At 35.6% G+C, this 21,922-nt stretch overlaps 1 protein-coding gene across 1 annotated transcript in view; it reads left to right on the top strand.

Moving 5' to 3' along the window:
• COL3A1 (collagen type III alpha 1 chain) overlaps positions 1-21,093 on the top strand; it is a 40,180-nt gene extending 19,087 nt beyond the window's left edge. Inside the window, exons 15-51 of the mRNA XM_090281571.1 lie at positions 111-164; positions 750-848; positions 1,387-1,431; positions 1,585-1,683; positions 1,880-1,933; positions 2,055-2,162; positions 2,382-2,435; positions 3,001-3,099; positions 3,406-3,459; positions 3,618-3,716; positions 4,372-4,425; positions 4,524-4,577; positions 4,877-4,930; positions 5,439-5,492; positions 5,820-5,864; positions 6,419-6,517; positions 6,607-6,714; positions 6,980-7,033; positions 8,303-8,356; positions 8,442-8,495; positions 9,189-9,242; positions 10,083-10,190; positions 10,636-10,689; positions 10,983-11,036; positions 11,224-11,385; positions 11,505-11,612; positions 12,523-12,630; positions 13,277-13,330; positions 13,419-13,526; positions 14,004-14,057; positions 14,623-14,730; positions 15,016-15,069; positions 15,167-15,274; positions 16,259-16,550; positions 17,619-17,806; positions 18,341-18,583; positions 19,976-21,093. Of these exons, the coding sequence (XP_090137697.1) occupies positions 111-164; positions 750-848; positions 1,387-1,431; positions 1,585-1,683; positions 1,880-1,933; positions 2,055-2,162; positions 2,382-2,435; positions 3,001-3,099; positions 3,406-3,459; positions 3,618-3,716; positions 4,372-4,425; positions 4,524-4,577; positions 4,877-4,930; positions 5,439-5,492; positions 5,820-5,864; positions 6,419-6,517; positions 6,607-6,714; positions 6,980-7,033; positions 8,303-8,356; positions 8,442-8,495; positions 9,189-9,242; positions 10,083-10,190; positions 10,636-10,689; positions 10,983-11,036; positions 11,224-11,385; positions 11,505-11,612; positions 12,523-12,630; positions 13,277-13,330; positions 13,419-13,526; positions 14,004-14,057; positions 14,623-14,730; positions 15,016-15,069; positions 15,167-15,274; positions 16,259-16,550; positions 17,619-17,806; positions 18,341-18,583; positions 19,976-20,122 (3,399 nt within the window). The 3' untranslated portion in view covers positions 20,123-21,093. The remainder of the gene's footprint in view (positions 1-110; positions 165-749; positions 849-1,386; positions 1,432-1,584; positions 1,684-1,879; positions 1,934-2,054; positions 2,163-2,381; positions 2,436-3,000; positions 3,100-3,405; positions 3,460-3,617; positions 3,717-4,371; positions 4,426-4,523; positions 4,578-4,876; positions 4,931-5,438; positions 5,493-5,819; positions 5,865-6,418; positions 6,518-6,606; positions 6,715-6,979; positions 7,034-8,302; positions 8,357-8,441; positions 8,496-9,188; positions 9,243-10,082; positions 10,191-10,635; positions 10,690-10,982; positions 11,037-11,223; positions 11,386-11,504; positions 11,613-12,522; positions 12,631-13,276; positions 13,331-13,418; positions 13,527-14,003; positions 14,058-14,622; positions 14,731-15,015; positions 15,070-15,166; positions 15,275-16,258; positions 16,551-17,618; positions 17,807-18,340; positions 18,584-19,975) is intronic.
• The last annotated feature ends 829 nt before the right edge of the window (positions 21,094-21,922 follow it).

Here is a 21,922-nt window from a genome sequence, read left to right on the forward strand (position 1 = left end):
CAATACTATTTTTATATGCATAATTGTCTTTTGTATTGTATATGTGCTCACATATTATTTACTAGTAGCATTAGCTTTTGTGTACTTGAAATGGTATTTAAATTTTTCAGGGCCCACCCGGTCCCCCTGGAACTGCAGGATTCCCTGGTTCCCCTGGTGCTAAGGTAAACATGTATTTCTATGGAAGAATATAAAATATACCTTGAAGACAGCAAAATCATTGGGTTGCTTCTTGAAGATTTTTTTTTTTTTACCAGTCCAGTAAATATCTTTTATCTACACAGATCTTTAAAGTACTACTCTTTTTTATAAATTAAATGTATTGGGGGTAATATTGATTAATAACATCATATAAATTTCAGATGTTCAACTTTATAATATGACATCTGTATGCTTTATTATGTGCTTACCACCAGAAGCCTGGTCTCCTTTTGTCACTCTTTCTGGATTCCAAGCTGTCTTATATCTGGCATTCAGCTATCCTGGTAATCTCTTCTGATGCCATTTCTCTTTTCCCAGTCACTTTCTGGGACATAGCTATAACACAGTCACACACATAGCTATCATTTTTCTTTGCCTTTATGATTAATGATTCATATATAGAGCATGTATAGACATCCCTGAGACAATGTATGCATAGTCATTCTACTCCAGCCTTTGAGAGGTGGGTTTAAATGGGACTGAAAACTAAATTGGCTAAGAGATTAGAAATGGCAAGGGAAACTGACTATTTAGGGCTTATCTTTTAGGGTGAAGTTGGACCTGCGGGATCTCCTGGTACAAGTGGCTCCCCTGGACAAAGAGGAGAACCTGGACCTCAGGGACATGCTGGTTCTCCAGGTCCTCCTGTGAGTATCAGACATGGCTATTGAGTGGGACAGTGTTGCTACATTTATATCATGAAAGCATATGTTTTCATATTGCTATTAACTCAATTGCTTTTTTGAAAAAATATTGCTTAGTGCTCTGTAATGACTCTATTGTGGCAAATGCTGATTTGATTGGTACTAAAAATTATAGTTTTTGAGGTCTGCACTGTTCTAGAATTTACAACTTTAATATTTATATGACAAAGAATGAATTAGAAGATAGATTTTGATGCTTAAAAGCATATACCCCAAACTAATCACCAATAAAAAATTCAGAGAAGAAACGAGCCTAAACCCCTTTTATTTGTTTATTTAATTATTCAGTACAAATTCATATACTCTCTAACTTATTCACATAATGATCGTATTTTGCCTACATTTTCTGTGTTGTAATTGGAGGACTCAATCTCTATAAAACACAACACCTACTAGTAAATTCATTTTGCAAATATATAAACAACTTCTAATATATACACACTATTTGCATTATTATTAATATGCTTTGTTTCCCATTTAGGGCCCTCCTGGGACTAATGGTAGTCCTGGTGGTAAAGGTGAAATGGTAAGATGCCCCCACACCTCACCCTCATCTCACCCCTCACACAACAATTGGCTTCCTTTGTTTTGCATGACAATACATTTGTGATGCTTAATTAAGCTAGCTATTCAGAAAGGAAAGCTCAAGTTTGGCTAATACTTGTCTTTTCGTTTTTAGGGTCCTGCTGGCATTCCTGGAGCTCCTGGACTGTCAGGAGCCCGGGGACCTCCAGGACCTGCTGGTACCAATGGCGCTCCTGGACAGCGAGGAGCTCCAGTAAGTTACCTATTTTTTCTTTGCTGCCTAAAAAGGCTGCCTTTATTTTAACAGCAATAACATAAATAGCAAGCCTTTTACTCTTGTTCAGTTGAATTTATGTTGATTTAACTCTCATTTTATAACTGAATGTTACTGGTGATCATTTTGTTAGTCTATTCTCCCTGTTTTTAAACCAAGATTTTATTTCATTTAGGGCGAGGCAGGTAAAAATGGTGCCAGAGGAGAGCCAGGACCGCGCGGTGAACGCGTAAGTATTACCCCAACAGATTTGTCTACCTTTTAGAAAATACAGCACAATTAGAAAGTAAACGGGTAAGAATTTTGCAATCTAATTCAGCCCTTATTACTTTGTTGGCATCCTTCCTTAGGGTGAAGCTGGTTCCCCAGGTACTCCAGGAACTAAGGGTGAAGATGGCAAGGATGGTTCACCCGGAGAACCTGGCTCAAATGGACCTCCAGGACCTGCAGGGGAAAGGGTATGTTTTCCATGGGCATCTAAAAGGAAAACGGCATCATTATCACCTGTATAAAACTTCACCTTCAGGATGAAGCAACCGTGGTTTTCCTTAAGCTGAATACCCATCTCAGATATTGTTTTGTAGCATTTATAACATGAAAATATCTCTATTGCCATTCAAATATTATGAAAAGTTTCAATGCTTTGGACTGAAATATTTGCCTTCTACAATTTCCAGGGTCAACCTGGATTTCGAGGACCTCCGGGGACAAATGGAATTCCAGGAGAAAAGGTAGAAAACTTGAGTTTCTATTTTCATAAGTGCTAGTACTACAAATAGGTATATTCTTCTATACAGTTTCCCATTAATTAAAACCTAAATATCTGAAAGAAATATAATAGTTTTCAAGAAAAAATAATTTCCAGTGTAAAACAACGATTCTAGCCCTTGATGAGCTATTTTTGTAACTAAAGCAAGTAACTTAACCTCAATGAGAATTCTTTAACTTACCTGTCAATTGGGAAGTATTCATTTCAGCCTCATGCCTAAAAGTTCTTTGAAAACTTTGAAATGCTATGCAAATATGATTTCATACCATCCAGGACATTTAATTTTGTATTCACAGAAATATCTTGTTAAGCCACTAAGTATTGATATTAATCAATGTTGCCTCAAAGTATTTACAATGTAACAATCGAACTCATAGTTAACAGTTGATTTTATACTGAGCATGTAAGCAGCACACCAGCTCTTTTTAAGAGACCAAATAAAGTTCTCTAGTTGTAACCTAAATATGGTCAATATTTAGGTCACTGAAGGCTCTTTAACACATCTGCTGATTCATTTCACCATGTAGGGTCCCGCTGGGGAGCGCGGCGGTCCGGGCCCTGCAGGGCCCAGAGGGGCTGCCGGAGAGCCAGGCCGAGATGGTGCCCCTGGAGGTCCAGGAATGAGGGTAAAGAGAAACACTGCTGTTTACTAAGACTAAAAGGCTAATTAAGAAGCTTCAAAGTCATCTTAATTAGACTACACCTTTTATAGGCTTGCAACAAAACAAAATTTTATTTTAAGAAAACTTAAGCTCGTATAAGTTTAAAAAGAACAGAAAATAGAACACTTTGACTAAGACACTTTCCTGGCAGAAAAAAAAAAAGTGTGAATATAGGAGGCTACATATGTAAGTGGATATCTCAAAGTGCTACAGATGGATGTATTTTTTTTAAATTATTTTAAAAATACCTGAATGACTTTTTCAATTTAGGGTATTCCCGGAAGCCCAGGAGGCCCAGGCAGCGATGGAAAACCAGGACCTCCTGTATGTATATCCCTAGCATCTCATTTTATAAGCCCAGTGAATAATGGCATGCATGGTTGGACCTCTTTTTGATGTACCTTTTATAGTCCTGATATGCATATTTTATATTTTGGTCATTTTTTAAATCAAACCTCTATTAATGTATTTTTTCTCATTAGGGAACTCAAGGCGATACTGGTCGCCCAGGTCCTCCAGGCCCATCTGGTCCCCGGGGTCAGCCTGGTGTAATGGGTTTCCCTGGTCCTAAAGGAAATGATGTGAGTTCCTGCCCTTATTAGTTCAATAACTATTTGACAGAAGGCCTTTTACTTTCCATATGGGAGTGTCGAAATGGCCCAAATTTGGCTTCTGCTTCGAAGCACAGAATAATATGTGGAAATCAAAACACCATCTGAGAAGGGAGTTAAAATATGTTTTTGCTGGAGTTCTTGGGAAAAAGTGGCAACATTCGTAGAAACCTAGTTATAGAAAGTAGTTTTGGTTATGAATGTGTGTGTGTGTGTGTGTGTGTGTCTAATCTAAGAGGCAGGTCAAAACTCTAAGGCAGTGGTTCTCAACCTGTGGGTTGCGACCCCTTTGGGGGTCGAACGACCCTTTCACAGGGGTCGCCTAAGACCATCGGCAAACACATATATAATTACATATTGTTTTTGTGATTAATCACTATGCTTTAATTTTATTCAATTTGTAACAATGAAAATATATCCTGCATATCAGATATTTACATTACGATTAATAACAGTAGCAAAGTTACAGTTATGAAGTAGCAATGAAAATAATTTTACTCACAACAACATGAGGAATTCTATTAAAGGGTCACGGCATTAGAAAGGTTGAGAACCACTGCTCTAAGGGAACAAGATGATGAATTATTTCCTTTTGAGAGTTAGTAAATACTGGACATTTCTTTAGGGTGCTCCTGGCAAAAATGGAGAACGAGGTGGCCCTGGAGGTCCTGGCCCTCAGGTATGTAGCTTTCATCACCTTCTTCCCAACCTTAAAATACAGGCATTTATCGCCAACCCTATGACTTTTCTCTTCTTCCCAAACTGCTTTTTGTTTAGGGTCCTCCTGGAAAGAATGGAGAAACTGGACCTCAGGGACCCCCTGGTCTTCCCGTAAGTTTACTCACACAAATTGCAGATGGAGGTGGGTGGGAGTGGGGCAGAGGGACAACTTTGGGAATTATATAATCTCTGACACGATATCATAATAATTAATCAAAGCAATTATTATGCTTGCTCATTTAGGCAGCTAAGTGCTGACATTAAGTCTCCCTTGCATCACTTCCACGGGCCAGACTCTACCCTCCTTTCACATGATTAATTTTTAAATTAAACCATTGGCCTGCTGAAGTGAAAACTGTGCAAACTCAATGTGAAAGTTAGTGAGGATCTCATTACACTTTTCTACCTAGGGGCCAGGTGGTGACAAAGGAGATGGAGGACCTCCTGGTCCACAAGGATTGCAAGTAAGAATTTGTCATTTAAATTGTCATTGAGCATCTGCTTCTACCAGACAATTAAGTACTTCCCTTTGATAGCTATATTTGTTAATTTTTGTGTGACACTAACAGATTACAATTCATTTTAAGCTTCAAATTTGTGGGTCTATCTTCTACTTTGAAATAAAGTGATAGATAATGTGAATAGACAGGCATAATTAATAATTAAAAAATAAAGTCCACATAATTCTGTATGTTTACACTTACTTTCATTCAAACTTAAATTAATATAGCTAAATCCATCTTACCATCATCATCTATTCATTTTATAAGCAGAAAGAAGAGAGGGAGATGAACATTTGTTTGTTAGATATGATTATGACATCTCAGTCATTGGAGTTTGTGTGTCACAAGATTTTATCTCAAAAAAGAACACTGAAACCATTTTTTAATACTTTGAAGAAATATGTGACTGAAAACTTTCTTGTAAGCAATGTTTGAAATGATTGCACAATACAAATATGATTCTTTGTAGGGCTTGGCTGGACCGGGTGGTCCTCCAGGAGAAAATGGAAAACCTGGTGAACCAGTAAGTTGCATGTCATTTTTTCATAACTCAGAAACCAAAATATTAAATTGTAATCATTTACTAATTATTAAGTTTTGCACGTTCTCTTGCCATGGTATCTGAATTTCAACTGTTAGTTTTAAAATATTTATTAGCAAAAATAACAATTATTCAATCATAACTATTACATTGCTTGGATTTTACTATAAATAAAAGAAAATAAAGAAAGAGTACATGGCTCGAGATTTGACAGACTGTACAGTATGAAAACAAGTCAAATGTGTATTGCTTATATTTATATAACCTGTATTCTGATAGAGACCTACTCATAGAGTGTCAATTTCCTAGGGTCCAAAGGGTGATGCCGGTACACCTGGAACTCCAGGAGGCAGGGTAAATATTTTAATTTATTTTCTAATGTCTCAGCATGTTATAGAGCAAGAGATTAGTGACACATTTTTAGTATGTTACACCAAAATACTCTTTTTAAGAAACACAACATTGTAAATGTTTGGTGAACACAGGGTAACTCAAGACATTTCGAGTACATCAAATTTGCTTAATCAGGAAAATCAAGTTCTCTGACATTAATAAACATTATAGAATCAATTATGGACCTGAAAATTTCAAGACAAATCTTTCCAGTGCATTGATTAAAACTGTTTTGATAGAAGAACCTTAAAATTTTGCTCTTGTGAAAAAAAATTATTCTAATAGTTTCTAAGCTAATCCTTCAGATCAGGTGTCAAAGTTTCCTTGTTTAGAATAACTGTAAGTTTTAAGTCCCCACTCAGTTTATCAAATGTCTTTTATAAAAATGTCCAATTGGTTCAAAAATATAAGTTAATAACCTGATGGTCTGCATCAAGGCAATACAATTTAGGGTGTTCTGGGTTTATTTTTAGCATTGAGTTTCCTAACAGGAATGTGGCATTTTCCTATTTCAGGGTGAACCTGGTGCCCCTGGTGAACGTGGGTCTCCTGGAACAGGAGGTGCCCCAGGACCTAAAGGTGGAGCGGGCCCCCCTGGTCCTGCAGGAGCAAGGGTAAAATGCCACACAATTTAATTCACCTAAATTTTACAAAATGCATTGCATTTCCTTCCCGTGATGTACTATTTCTCTTTTAATTTTAGGGTGTTGCTGGTCCCCCTGGGCCACCTGGTGCTGCTGGCGGTCCTGGTCTGCAAGGGATGCCTGGAGAAAGAGGAGGCCCTGGAGGTGCTGGCCCCAAGGGTGACAAGGTACTAACTTATCTTTTCTTAACTAGGTAACAAAACAGACTTTGTAGATGAAAAAAAAAAATACCACTGGTGGAAAGCAATCTACTTCCCAAATGAATGTTACCATTTTATAGTAAGTAAATTTTTTATGTATTTCTGGAGCACTATAAATCAGAACATCTAATATATTGAACATATCACAGCAAATCTTGGAGGTTACTCCTCTTTTTGGTAGATTTTCATTGAGGATACTTCTAAGCTAATGACATTGGCTTTTATTTGACAGGGTGAACCAGGCAGTGCAGGTGCTGATGGTGCTCCAGGGAAAGACGGTCCAAGGGTGAGTACTCATTTCGGGGAAAAACATGTCTTATCTGTATGTGATATACAGTAGTTTCCACCTCAACTTCTGTTTGTTCCCAAAACGATTCATGATAAGCTAGACCATACTTTGCTATCTTCTGGGCATTAAGAAGACCCAAATGATTTGAAGTTAAAATTTCTGATTTATATCTCTTGCTACCTGACAACTCAATAGTGTTCTGAGAATGGAAAAACCCCAAAAGTATGATAGAGGTTACAAACTAAAGTCATGAGTCACTAAATCTAAGATAGTCAATACTGATCATGAAGGAACTTCTTGATTTTAAAAAATGTTGCAATTCTGTGGTAAGGTCATATCATAGAATACTACTTAGTAATGAAAATGAATGAACTAGTGATACCTGCAACAATTTATATAGACTTCAGGGGCGTGATGCTGAATTAAGAAAAGTCAAGTAAAAAAGATACTTACTGCATGATTGCAATCATGTAACATTGTGAAATAACATAAAAGAGATGTAGAAGAGCTTATGGTTGCCAGGAGTTAGGAATGGGGGAGAGGGAGATGGCTGTGGCTATAGTGAGGTGACAGGAGGGAGCCATATGATGACTGTAACATTTGAATGTCTTGATTATTGTGGTGGTCATGCAGGGTTACATGTGATAAAATTATATAGTACATACACATACAAGTGAGTGCTCGAATAACTGGAGAAACCTCAGTCCTATGGATTGTACCAGTGTCAATTTCTTGGTTTTGATATTAGTTGTGTAAGGTATAACATTGTGGGAAGCTGGGAGAAAGGTGCACAGGATTTTCCTGTGTATTTCTTTGCAAGCTTCTATGAATCTATAGCTATTTCAAAATAAATGTTAGAAAAAACAAACATTATAATCAACTCTATTCACATTAGCAAACATCTTCTAGATGGAGTCATATCTACATAATAAACATGCTAAATAAACATGAAAACTAAGCCATTACATAAATATTATATTTACTGCAGTTACCTTAAAATATTTATAAATATTTCACATTTGATAGACTAGATGGGTAAGCCATCATCTAATTTTTAAAATTAACCAAATCTTTTATTTATGTAAATAAGGAAAACTTTTAATATTTGAAAACTTTATATGTGTAATGAAATATCGTTCAAGCCATAAAAGAAATAATATTATCTAGTTTATTAGATGAATAATATATCTATAAGCTCCCTGTTTAATTAATAGAAAAAATAATGCTTATTATCTTCAAAATTAAAAATAGATTTGTTTTCTTTAGGGTCTTACTGGTCCCATTGGTCCCCCTGGCCCAGCTGGTCAGCCTGGAGATAAGGTAACACTTAATACTGTTTAGAAAAAAAAAATGTCTTTGGCTTTTTGGATGACAAGAATATTATTTTTCTTTTCTCTTTTTAAAGGGTGAAGGTGGTTCCCCTGGACCTTCGGGAGCAGCTGGTCCTCGTGGTCCTCCTGTAAGTGTTAAAGGCATTTTCAACATACTCTTTAACCTCACACAGGCAGCAACTATTTATATTTAGCAATTCTGCCTGGTAGCCTGAGTCTCAACAGTGAAATACTGTCTTTAGAAGGCATATGACATGCAACAAAACTTAAAGTTCTCAAATCCAAAATTCACAAGAAACAATTTTAAATCATGCCTTCTTTACTGAATAAGTTTGGAAAAAAATAAAAATTGCACAAGTAATATATATTGGTAAATGAGTAATTCTTAGCTCTATAAAATCTTCGCCTGAGGCTTCTTCTAGATCTAAAGTTCTCTACCTTCAGTGTCTGTGACTCAGGAGAAATATATAGTAAATGTTTTTAATTAATTATTGATTGATTGATTGACTTCTCAATCCTTTTACTATATTTTTAAATCCTTACACTTTTAGAAGTTATACAATTAGATGTGTTCAATACAGTAGAATTCTCAAGTATTTTTCTTGTACATAATATCGCAGTGAGAGACAGAAGGAATCAATGGTTCTGGTTATTGTTCCCCACTAATTTTGTTCAGAAACTGAAAAGTCTTCAAATGGTAAACTATATTAGTTACTTTTGTACACTTCCTTCTTAAAGCAAAGATAAGATGATATAAAGGATGATGTGGTCCCTGTGAAAAAATGTCTTCCCTGTCCTAACGAGGATATTTTTCCCTTCAGGGTGAGAGAGGTGAACCTGGGGGCCCAGGACCTGCCGGCTTCCCCGGTGCTCCTGTAAGTATGAACATTAGGTGAAACAAGGTGAAGGGATTGAGAACCACAAATTGGTAATTACACAACAGCCCCGGGAATGTAAAGTGCAGCACAGGGAATGTAGCCAATGACATTGTAATAAGTACGTATGGTGCCAGGCGGACCCTTGAACAATCAGGGGAGACACTTTGTAAAATATATGATGGTCTAAGCACTATGCTATATACCTGAACCTAATACAAAATAATATTAAATGTAAACTGTAATTTAAAAATATGTATGTTACACAGCCCACAATCACTATCTTGCTGAAAAATGGCAAAAGTATAAGTTAAGTCTGGATGCAGTCCTGCCTCAGCCACTCATTCCCTATCAGGTTTTTATAGGCCCTCCCCAGTCCTTTTTTTTTTTTACTTTATTTCTCTTCTTACTTTTTCAAAGATGGAGATAAAAATACTTGACCTGCCTTTACGCCAGGTTAATGAGGCTAATACGATTCATTTGATCTAAAAGCACTGTGAAATTTTAAAACTTCTTTCATTATAAAACGATGCCATTTAAATTTAGCCTTAAGTACCATCTTTCCCAATTGATATTACTGCTGCTCACTTTCAACACATCCTCGGAGATACTCGCTCCCTTATGACAAATAATATACATATTCATGCTTTCTTGATACTATTCTTTTATCAAGGAAATATTTTGATTGACTTTGTTTTGCCACATCTTCTAAGAGCCTTCTTTTTCTGACTGTATTTCAGTATTTCTCTCCCTGAATAATTCTATTTTTTGATTACAAGTAATGATAAGCCAGTGGATTGTGTAAGGTGTCAGCTCACAGACTGTTGCTTCTGAATGCAGGGACAGAATGGCGAGCCTGGTGCTAAAGGAGAAAGGGGAGCTCCTGGTGAAAGAGGGGAAGGAGGCCCTCCTGGAAATGCAGGATTACCTGGAGGTGCTGGGCCTGCTGTAAGTGTTCGCTTTTTCGCTAAGGCTTCTGGTGGAAAGCACTTCGTTTAGCAAGAATTTAATATGTCATACTGAGAGAGCTTGACATGATGGAAATACAGTCTTCACAGGAATATTGTTCAGAGTTTGAAGCTTGGTTCAAATAGTCCAAATAGCATGTCAATCAACTCTTCAGAGAGTTACTCTTTTTTTGTTTTGGAGGATTATTTTGGTAGAGGTTCTCACTTCTATTATAGGTTTCTTTTCCCCTGGATTTATTGAGATATATTTGACATATGACATTGTATAAGTTTAAGGTGCACCACAGAATTATTTCATATATGTGCATATTGCAAAATAATTATCACAATAAGTAGAATTATTGTTCTGCAAAGGCTTAATGCTTTGACAAAAATTTGGTTTTGGTGCTATTCTTATAAATCTTTTTCACCTCCATTTCATATAGGGTCCTCCTGGTCCTCAAGGTGTCAAAGGTGAACGTGGCAGTCCTGGTGGTCCTGTGAGTACTGATTCTCTTAATTATTATTGAAAAGCATTAATTAATATCAACGTGTATAAACACTGCTTTGAAAATAGTTTCTAGTTTTGGGAGTGTATACTCCCCAAATAGAGTATAAAAATTATAATCACTTACCCATATATGAGTTATATGTAAATTCCAAAAGGAAAACTAGACTACAAGTGATTCAGAGTAGAAGGCATATCTTACATATTTTGTATTTTATATTTGTTTTTAGCGATTATTTGTTATACTTAATTTTTGAAATTCAAAAATATGTTATCATTTCACAGGGTGCTGCTGGCTTCCCTGGTGGTCGCGGTCTCCCTGGCCCTCCTGGTAGTAGTGTAAGAACTTTTTAAATGATGTTTTTGATACATTCCATAAAGAGAATTTATGTATACATAGGATGAAAAACTACCCATTGCTACATTTCATTGTATTAAATATAGAAGTTATTTAAATGTAAGTAAAATAGGCATGAAATATTAATACTTTTATATAAAATACTCAAATTTCAAACATATTTTATAGGGTAACCCAGGTCCCCCCGGTGCCAGTGGTGCTCCAGGCAAGGATGGACCCCCGGGCCCGCCTGGTAGCAATGGTTCTCCTGGCAACCCTGGGGTTTCTGGACCAAAAGGTGATGCTGGTCCACCAGGTGAGAAAGGATCACCTGGTTCTCAGGGCCCTCCGGTGAGTAGAGTTGGTTCTCTAATAATTGATGACACTTGTTTTATTTTTACTTGTAAATTCAGTAGAGGAAAACATACTCACATAAAGAAGAACTGAGGCTTCATTATCTGTCACAACAGGGAGCTCCAGGCCCACTTGGAATTGCAGGGATTACCGGAGCTCGGGGTCTGGCAGGACCTCAAGGCATGCCAGGTCCCAGAGGAAGTCCTGGCCCCCAAGGCATTAAGGTGAGTGTAGCTGTCTTTGTATCACCAGACTCTTGTTTCTTTTAATAGCCTTGGGAGACACGTAACTATAACAAGTGCACAATGAACAAGTTATTCCGTAATAGATGAAAATTCTTGGTATTTTCACATTTTCAGGAAGCATGAATATTATCAAAAGGTTCCAGAACACAAAAAAAGGCACATCATAAACCACCAGCTTCGAACATAAGCACAAATAAATCAATATGACAAAAAAATAGCTTGCCATCTCAAATGCCTCTGTTGGAAAACCTGTGAGCATTCTTCAGTTTGTTGACTTTGAGTCTTGAAAGGGGAAATAATGTCAGCTTGTAGACCTATGAAAGCCTTTAACTGACAGCAACTATTTATTTCATTTTGCATTCCTCATGTGCTTTCATTAACATCAACATCTTAGTGGTATCAATTAGCAAATGGGGCAATAAAATTTTCTTTTATTAAGGCTCCTACTCTGATACATCAAGCACCTCTTTACATTTAAATGTCATATAAATGCAGTGAAAATACAATATAAAATTGAAGTGTATTCAATTTATATGAATAAATCTAGTAAGTGTATATCCTTTAGGTAGAGCCAAATATTCAATGTAACTTAATTGTAATTGTAAGTCTATAGTTTCATGATTGCTCATCATTATTTTTTCTTGGAATAGCCACGTTTGTTTATACATCTCATATTAGAATGTATTTTGAATATGATAACCAGTGGAATTATTCAGCCCTTTAGTGTCCAGAGTTACTGGGCAAGTTAGAAAACACAAGAAGCTTGCTTGTCCAAAGCTTTTCCTCTTTGATAGAGACACTTTTAAGAATAAATTCAATAAAAATTGATTTAAACAAAGTTTTTGCGTGGTCTTGAGTTTTAAAAAAGTGTCTTTTTTTTTTTACACAGGGTGAAAATGGGAAACCAGGACCTAGTGGACAAAGTGGAGAACGTGGCCCTCCTGGACCCCAAGGTCTTCCTGGTCTGTCTGGTATAGCTGGTGAACCTGGAAGAGATGTAAGTACTGGTTCTTGGGAAATATCTAATCAGCCAGGCAGTATTTGATAACTTATTTAAGTAATAGTCAAACTGGGCCTGCCTTAATGGTTAAGAGAGTAAAGACTACCACATACCGAAGTTCTCCTTCCTTTTCTAATAACAGATATTCTTTTATTACAACCCAAAATAGCCTTAAATGTTCATGTTCATTATTTACTCAATGAATGATCACTCATGAAGAAGAATATGGTAAATATTAGGGGTGGGGAGAACCCCAATTGACCACATTCTTTCTGGATGAAAATGTACTACATGTTATCTGTAATTGGTCTTTCCTTAAATTGTAGATTTCTATTATCAGGTTAAATGAATGTTAGTGAAGCTTTTATTTATTCTCTCCCCTAAGTACTCCTTTTGCAGATTAAAAAAAATTGTTTTTCCTGTCTTACCCCATAAAATTTTAGTACCACAGATATACTGCATTTAGGCATTGTCACTCTTTGAAGGACCACACCCATTGTAATATCTCAGTTTTTTACTCACAAGAACCAAGTATTATCCTCTTTAGGATGATATTGCTCCCGTTGAGAAAGCATGGCTTAAGTGGTAATTGAATGGTTCCAAGCAGGTTGATTTCATCTCTCCTTTTTTCTTCTTTAATCAGGGAAACCCTGGATCAGATGGCCTGCCAGGTCGTGATGGAACTCCCGGTACCAAGGTATAAAAAGTACATGTACAGTTGGCTGATGCAATGAAACCAATAGCTGCTGATTGTATTTATTTTGGACCTGTGAACTTTCCCACAGGGCGATCGTGGTGAAAATGGCTCTCCTGGTGCCCCTGGTGCCCCTGGTCATCCAGGCCCGCCTGGCCCTGTTGGTCCAGCAGGAAAGAGTGGTGATAGAGGAGAAAGTGTGAGTTCCAGTAAACACCACCTTACTGTACTCGTCTGTTTCCCTCAGTAAAGAGGTTAGCAGGTAGAAGATGGAATGTCATAGCTGCCAACCAAAAAATCTACTACTACTTGTTGTACAGTTTTTATGCTAGTCATTCCATAGGCATGGAATAGTCATAGAGCTATGTGGGAAGTTTCTCACAGTAGTCAACGAAGAATTCATTACTAAAATTCAAAACAATATTAATCAGACAAAGTGTATATTCACCAGTGAATATAAGGCTGAATTAATAGGACTTTCTCAGCTTGTCTGTTTAGAGCCCCTGGTAAAGATATAAATAGGAAAGGATGTTGAAGGAAAAAATGATAGTAACTTTCAATAATAGTAGGCATATTATCATTCCCTAACAATGAAATTATTAACTTTTAAATCAAACAAAACTATATGAATAAGCTAACATTTCCTTGTGTGTTTGTTTGTTAATTTTTATTTTAGGGCCCTGCTGGCGCTACTGGTGCTCCAGGTCCTGCAGGTGTCCGAGGTCCTCCTGTAAGTTGCTTTGTTTTGTTTTTCCTTTTATTGATTCCAGAGAGAGGGGAAGGGAGGGAGAAAGAGAGGGAGAGAAACATTAATCCATTGCCCTGACTGGAGACCAAACCCAACTCCAGCATGTGTCCTGATCAGAAATTGTACCTGAGGCCTTTCAGTTTGCAGCATATCGCCCAAACAACTGAGCCACGCCAGCCGGGGTCTTTTTTTTTTTTTTTTAATTCATTCTATGGTGTAGAAAATGTTCTATTTTCTGGCGTGTTCAAGAAAAGGGGATGACAAAATACATAACTGAAATAGAATTTAAACTTTCCTTCAATTATACAGAAAGCAATTCAGGACCCAAAGTTCCTTGGGGCCAATTATTGGGGTTTTATGCAGTTATCAGCCCAAAATGAAAACAATCACGAGAACAATTTTTAATGTTCCATGTCACCAACAGTGTCTGTTGATGAGATTTCTAATAGAATGTCAGAAAATGACCTTAACTGTTATAAATTCTATTTTGTTTTTCCAATGTGTATGTGTGGTTGTGTCCTTAATCTAAAATGTATTTTTTGTAAAGGGTCCCCAAGGCCCACGTGGTGACAAAGGTGAAACAGGTGAACGTGGTTCTATTGGCATCAAAGGACATCGAGGATTCCCTGGAAACCCAGGTCCCCCAGGTTCTCCAGTAAGTGCATCCATTTTGTTAGAAAATCCTCTTCAACGCATTTTAATTGAGGAGACAGGCAAATTTTAGACACCAGTTGTATAAAATGTTCATTTTTAAGTATCTATTCTAAAATAGATGAGAAATGGATTCTAGGACTTATATGAAATAGTAGATGGCATGAGGTTAAAGGAAAAGGGAATTACATTTTATCATGATCCCCATGTTTCTTCACCCAATTTTAAACAAACAGTTTCCTAACCTTTTTAAAGTTTTCACTCATATTCACCCTTTGTTTTTTTTCAGGGTGCTGCTGGTCACCAAGGTGCAGTTGGTAGTCCAGGACCTGCAGGCCCCAGAGTAAGTACCAGAGAAAGATATTGGGAAATCCATATTTTCTCACTGTTTGCACTGAAGGAAGATATTCTAGCCTTGTGACACCATGATAATTTTTTAGGGACCTGCTGGACCTGGTGGCCCCCCTGGCAAAGATGGAATCAGTGGACATCCAGGTCCCATTGGACCACCAGGGCCTAGAGGGAACAGAGGTGAAAGAGGCTCCGAGGTGAAATGTTGCTTATAAGTATATGTATTTAATTTGCTATCAGCTTCACATTTTTAGAAACACTTTGTCATATTCTAAAACTGAGGTAGTGAGTTAAATGTAATGCAGTTACCCAACTCGATTTAGAAAATGAACAATGACTTGAAGACATTCTCCACCACATTAAAACTTTCTCCAACACACTATAGCAACAGGGAGAAAAAAACCTTTTCTTAAACAGTTTGATCAGATAGCAGTTATATCAAAGTAAAGACATAAACCCATTTAACCAAACGAACTCTGTATGTGTTGATTTCATACTTGAGTCTCACAACTCTGATAAACATAATAATTTGCAAGTATAGAAGTGGGTAAATGTATATTTACAGTTGTTCATATGGAAAAAGACATGCAGGTAACCATTATTACAATAGTTTTAACTGTGTGTTGCATACTCACAACTATAATCCTACCTTTGTCCACCATGTATGTAGTGCATTCTACTTCTCAAATAGCTGCCATGATTTCTTTTTTGCTACTGATACCTTCATTCCTAATACCTTTCTGTCTCACACCTTTGGAGTCAGTGAAATAAAAACTATTATCCTGACAAGTTCCACATGTGGCAATTAAAACAAATGAGTTAAGTGATCAGCACAAAGATACAAAGTTAATGACAAATCTGGAATCAGAATTCTTATGCTGACATGACATTTCCTGTGTCATGATACTGACATTTATATAGAAGGAGGCATGATGGAGTAAAATATGTGCTCTAGCACCACTGATTCTTACACAGTATAACAATAAATTTCATGATAATGAATTGTAGCCATTTTTAATTACCTTCTGATCACAAAACAATTCAAATAATCCTCTATTAAAATAATTATTATGTCACAAGGTATTAATTGCCTTTAACACATTTTCTTGGGCTAGCAACATATTCTTTCAGTGAAGACCAAATAAGGACACCTCAATGATGTATGTTCTTACCCTTCCTAGGGGTCCCCAGGCCACCCAGGACAACCAGGCCCTCCCGGACCACCTGGTGCCCCTGGTCCATGCTGTGGTGGGGCTGCTGCCATTGCTGGTGTTGGAGGTGAAAAATCTGGTGGTTTTGCCCCATATTATGGAGATGAACCAATGGATTTCAAAATCAACACCGAAGAGATCATGACTTCACTCAAATCAGTCAGTGGACAAGTAGAAAACCTCATTAGCCCTGATGGGTCTCGTAAAAACCCTGCTCGGAACTGCCGAGACCTGAATTTCTGCCATCCTGAACTCAAGAGTGGTATGTTATTGAATATTTCAGACTCATGGCAACAGGACTACAGAGAAAGATGCTTATATAAGTATTTAGGGAAAAGAAAAATATTGCTGTGAATAAGAAATATTTTATAGCAAAAATAATATCTAAAGAGTGTTAGTTTAATGGAAACTACTTGACACTGTGAGAAGAAAAACATGAACTTTGCAGGTGTACTTAGAATGTAACATGAATAACTTGAAATATCCAAATGTTCCTACATTTGAAGACAGTTTTGTAGAAATTTTAACACAAGTCATAGTTTGGTATGTTTCTGCATATCATCACAAATATATTTGAGTGATAAAGTGATATTTATCATTGTGTTCTCAGGATCAAATATGTGTAATTTGATGCAAAGTTTGCTATTTATTTATTGAAACATTCATTGATTACAATTTAATGTTTGTCATAAATCAAATTATTAAAATTTTCAAATTAAAAGACAAATAAAAAATTTAAAATATTGTATGAAATTAAATCTAATATTATAATAGTGTAAGGTTTTGCATATATATGCAATTATATATATTGCATATATATAATTATTTCTGAAAGGCAGAATTATTTCAAGCTCTTAAATATCTTGACATGGAACATTGCCTTGGAGTCATTTCTGAAAATTACTTAAAATAGTGGAAAATCATCAATCATGGGGACTTTAAGTTTAGAATTATTTGCCATAAACTTACATTAGACAAAGAGTTTACATTAAGAAAAACCACATTAAATATATAGTCATCTTTTAAAGAGAGAAAGATTTCAGTAAATACAGTACACAATCAAAAGTTCTTGTCTTGATATATCTTCATTGTTCAATATCAAGATGCTGTTTTGTACTTCCTTAGTTTCTAATTTTTGCAGCTGTTTTACCTCAATAATGTCAATTTAAAAGTTTGTTATGCTATATTTAAAATACAAATAGATAAAATATAAGTACTTTAGCAGTCAACATTATGAATGTCTTACCAGGAACACAAAATCATTCTGGTCCAAATTTCATTACTGGATTTTATAACCAATTTCCATTGTCCTTTTCTTGTAACTATTCAGGAGAATATTGGGTTGATCCTAACCAAGGTTGCAAGATGGATGCTATTAAGGTATTCTGTAATATGGAAACTGGGGAAACATGTATAAATGCCAGTCCGTTGAGTGTTCCACGTAAAAACTGGTGGAGAGATTCTGGTGCTGAGAAGAGACATGTTTGGTTTGGTGAAACCATGGATGGTGGTTTTCAGGTAAGAAAAGCTATAACAATTTTTTTAACTGAGTCATCCTTACCTACATAACTTTCTTATTTCTAGCTATTCATTCATCACACAGCAAAGCTGGCTAATCAATGCAAGAGCTCAAATGATTTTACATGTTCAGATGACTATTTTAACTTTTTATAACTTGTCATTAAAGAGCTAAGCTAGATTGAATGATGCTTTGTATACAACCACCTTTCTCTCAATTCTCAAAGACGTTTTCTACTCTGAAACTTTATGTTATGCATGCAATAAAAACATGTTCATACAGTGACAGATGGTTAATTGACTTGTTTTGGTGATCACATTGTAAAGTATATAAATGTAGAATCACTATGTTGTACATCTAAAAGTAATATAACATGCTATGTCAATTATAATAAAAAACTCATTTACATATAAAATACTCCTACATAAAATACATGAACAACCTGCATTACAATGACCAAACTATATTGCATGAATTCCTTACATACAGTTACAACTAAATGTTTGATCAGTTTTATTTGTTTCCTATTACAGTTTAGCTATGGCAATCCTGAACTTCCTGAAGATATCCTCGATGTCCAGCTGGCATTCCTCCGACTTCTCTCCAGCCGAGCTTCCCAGAACATCACATACCACTGCAAGAATAGCATTGCATACATGGATCATGCCAGTGGGAATGTGAAGAAAGCCCTGAGGCTAATGGGGTCAAATGAAGGTGAATTCAAGGCTGAAGGAAATAGCAAATTTACATACACAGTTCTGGAGGATAGTTGCACTGTAAGTAATAACATCTTTATAATCATGGATTGCAATGAGCTAAGCATTTCTAGTTTAATCGCACTAATTATTTAGAAAAAAGAAATAAAAATGAGGGTGATCAAATGAAGGCTTTTGGTGTGAGTTATATAGAATCTACTGATTCATTGAAGGAAATGTTAAATACCATGAAAATGAATATATTTTCTCAACCTTAAGGTGAAAAGCAGTTAAAGTGAAAACAATTGAAATTTAAATCCATAATATAAATGTTATCAGATAATCTGGATGGTTACTATACATTCTACATAATAGTCATCCTATGAATACAATTTAAAATCTCTTCTTTTTCATTTTAAAAGTTAACTTTAAATCTATTCTGTGTTATTATCATTTATGAACAGAGAGATAATTCACTTCTAATATTAAAAAATTCCATAATGAAAGATCTTCTACTTCTTAGTAAATGAGCTTTATACCTATTAGCAATGATCAGAACTAAGGCTTCTGAGAATGAATTGGCCTATGGCAATCTCTCTGCTGGGTTTACCCTAAAGACCTACAAGACTTTTAGTAAACAATATGGATTATCAACTTGGAGAATATAGCTTTCAAGTAGAGCAGATTTCATGTGTATGGAACATAACATAGCAAGTTGGCAACTTCCTTCAAGCAAATTTAAAAAAAAAAAACTTGGTCCATCACAGCAAATGTCTAAGCACAGTCATGTACCACATAATGATATTTGGGTCAATAATGGACTACATATATGCCAGTGTTACTGTAAGATTATAATGGAGCCAAAAAATTTCTATCACCTAATAACATGGTAGCTATCATAAGGTCAAAGCGCAACACATTACTCATGTGTTTGCGGTGATGATGGTATAAACAAATCTACTGTGCTGCCAGCTCTAGAAAAGTATAGTAGATACAATAATGTGCAGTCAATACATAATAATTAATAATGATAATAAATTATTATGATACTGGTTTATGTATTTACCTTACTTTTTATTGTTATTTTGGAGTGTACTCTTTCTACTTACAAAAAAAAAAAGAAACAGTTGCTATAAAATAGTATGCTGTTTATGCTGGTAGCAGCCTCATACATCTCCTGTTTACTGCATCAGTTGGCCATATTGTTTCCTCTTGTGTTTACTTTAATTTTGTGTTGCTTTGTATAGTAACGTGCTGTACAGGCTTACAGCCTAGGAGCAATAGATTATACCATGTAGCCTTGGTGTATCCCATCTAGATTTGTAAAAGTACATGCTATGATGTTCACACAATGAAATCACTTAACGATGTACTTCTTAGAAGGTATCCCCTTTGTTAAACAGCATATGAATGTAATTGTATTGTCTTATCACTTATTTATTTATTTATTTTTTGCTCTTTTTATTTTCACAGAAACACACTGGGGAATGGGGCAAAACAGTCTTTGAATATCGAACACGCAAGGCTATGAGACTACCTATTATAGATATCGCGCCTTATGATGTTGGTGGTCCTGATCAAGAATTCGGTGTGGACATTGGCCCTGTTTGCTTTTTATAAACCAAACTTTATCTACAAATCTCAGCAAAAATTTTTACACTCCATCTGTGTTCCTCTTGTTCTAATCTTGTCAACCAGTACAAGTGACCAACTAAATTCTAGTTATTTATTTCCAAAATTTTTGGAAAAAATGTAATTTGACAAAAAGGATACGTTTTTATTTTTGCTGTTACACCAAATGCAGTTCAAATGCTCTTTGTTCTATTTTTTTAAATTTCAATTTCAAAATGTCTCAATGGTGCTATAATAAATAAACTTCAACACTCTTACAATTACACTGAGTTACATTCTTTGAATTCTAGCCCATTTTCAGAGCAATGACTATGCTTACCACTAAAAGATAACCTTTCTTTCTGAAATAGTCAAATATGAAATTTGAGAAGACCTCCCTGTTTCAACTACCTCAACCTGGTCAGAAATACAGATGAATTCTCTAAGTTTCAGAAGATGAAAAAATTGCATAAATTGGTAAAACTTATGAATTTCATTGATTTATTTCCTAAAATAGTAGTTTTAAAAAAGTAGAGTGTAGTAAAAGAATTTAAAGAAATATTTTAAAATCGCAATTATTTTAATCTTGGATATCAACTGCTTTTAAAGGTGCTTTTACCTTGTCATTGCTAAAAGTATCAATTACCAATATTTGGGAAGACTATAAAGACACATGTTATGGTGCTAATGTACTTTCACTTTTAAAACTCTAGGTCAGAAGTATTGCCTTCCATTCAAAACACCAAATGCACATCATCTGTACATGTCTCTTGTCAAAAGATCTATTGGCATGTCACTTCAGAGGACTCTGTCCTTTATCATGTAAAAGTCAACAACAACAACAAAACAAATTATGGCGCTGATTTGTCACAATAACACGGGGAATGTATTGAAATTTAACTTTGTAAGCTTGTATGTGGTTGTTGATCTTTTTTATTTTTTTCTTACAGACACCCATAATAAAATGTCATAATAAAACATTTCTGGTTTTTGTCACTTTTCATAAATATAACAAATGCATGCTTATACTCAGGAACTTTAGTGATTTTCTGCAAAAAAGAATATTGAACTCTAACTCTCTAGCTTAATAACTCAATGACCTTTAGAAACATAGTATGTTTTAATATAACCTACATTCAGAACAGAGATAATGCCCAGTGGGGAATATTGTAGATATTTAGTTTATATTTAGTAGAACCCCTGAGGCATATTGAAAATGTAAGCCATTCTATTTGAGTGAATCCCTGGAAACAGTAACATAGTAAATCAGATTGTCCCCAAAATGGAAATAATCAGGGTGGAAGATGCTGGTAATTTATAAGGTTGTAAACAAGGTCAGTGAAAGAGACATTATGAATAATTGCAAGTTTAGGCTTTTTCTACCACCTTCACACACCGTTCCATTGCCCTCTTTAGCCAGGCCCTTCTCTACCATCCAGTTCTTATTTTTTAGTTACTGTAGAGAAAAACAGTCTGTTCTTGCAGATTTGACTTTATAGTTTGAAATTTGCTCACTCTATGTGGGTTATAAAAACTCTACGTTCAAAAATAAAAATTTTATCAGTCAAATGTCAAAACTCTTAGTCCAGTTATTCTCCATGTTAGAGGCAACAAGTGTTAGAAGGAGACAGAGACAGAAAGCCAATTTGTGTTATGAGTTATAACATTAAATTACTTGAAGTTTTAATTTTAGACATTTTCAAAGCCAGATATATTTGGCCAAAGCTTTTTCACATTGAATCACACTGACATTGGTTCTCCTATCTCCCTCATTCACTTATACAGACCCTTATAATTACATTGGGCCAA

This window comes from Furipterus horrens, unplaced genomic scaffold (assembly GCF_987537825.1).
Source record: "Furipterus horrens unplaced genomic scaffold, mFurHor1.1.pri manual_scaffold_1, whole genome shotgun sequence".
Classification (NCBI taxonomy): domain Eukaryota; kingdom Metazoa; phylum Chordata; class Mammalia; order Chiroptera; family Furipteridae; genus Furipterus; species Furipterus horrens.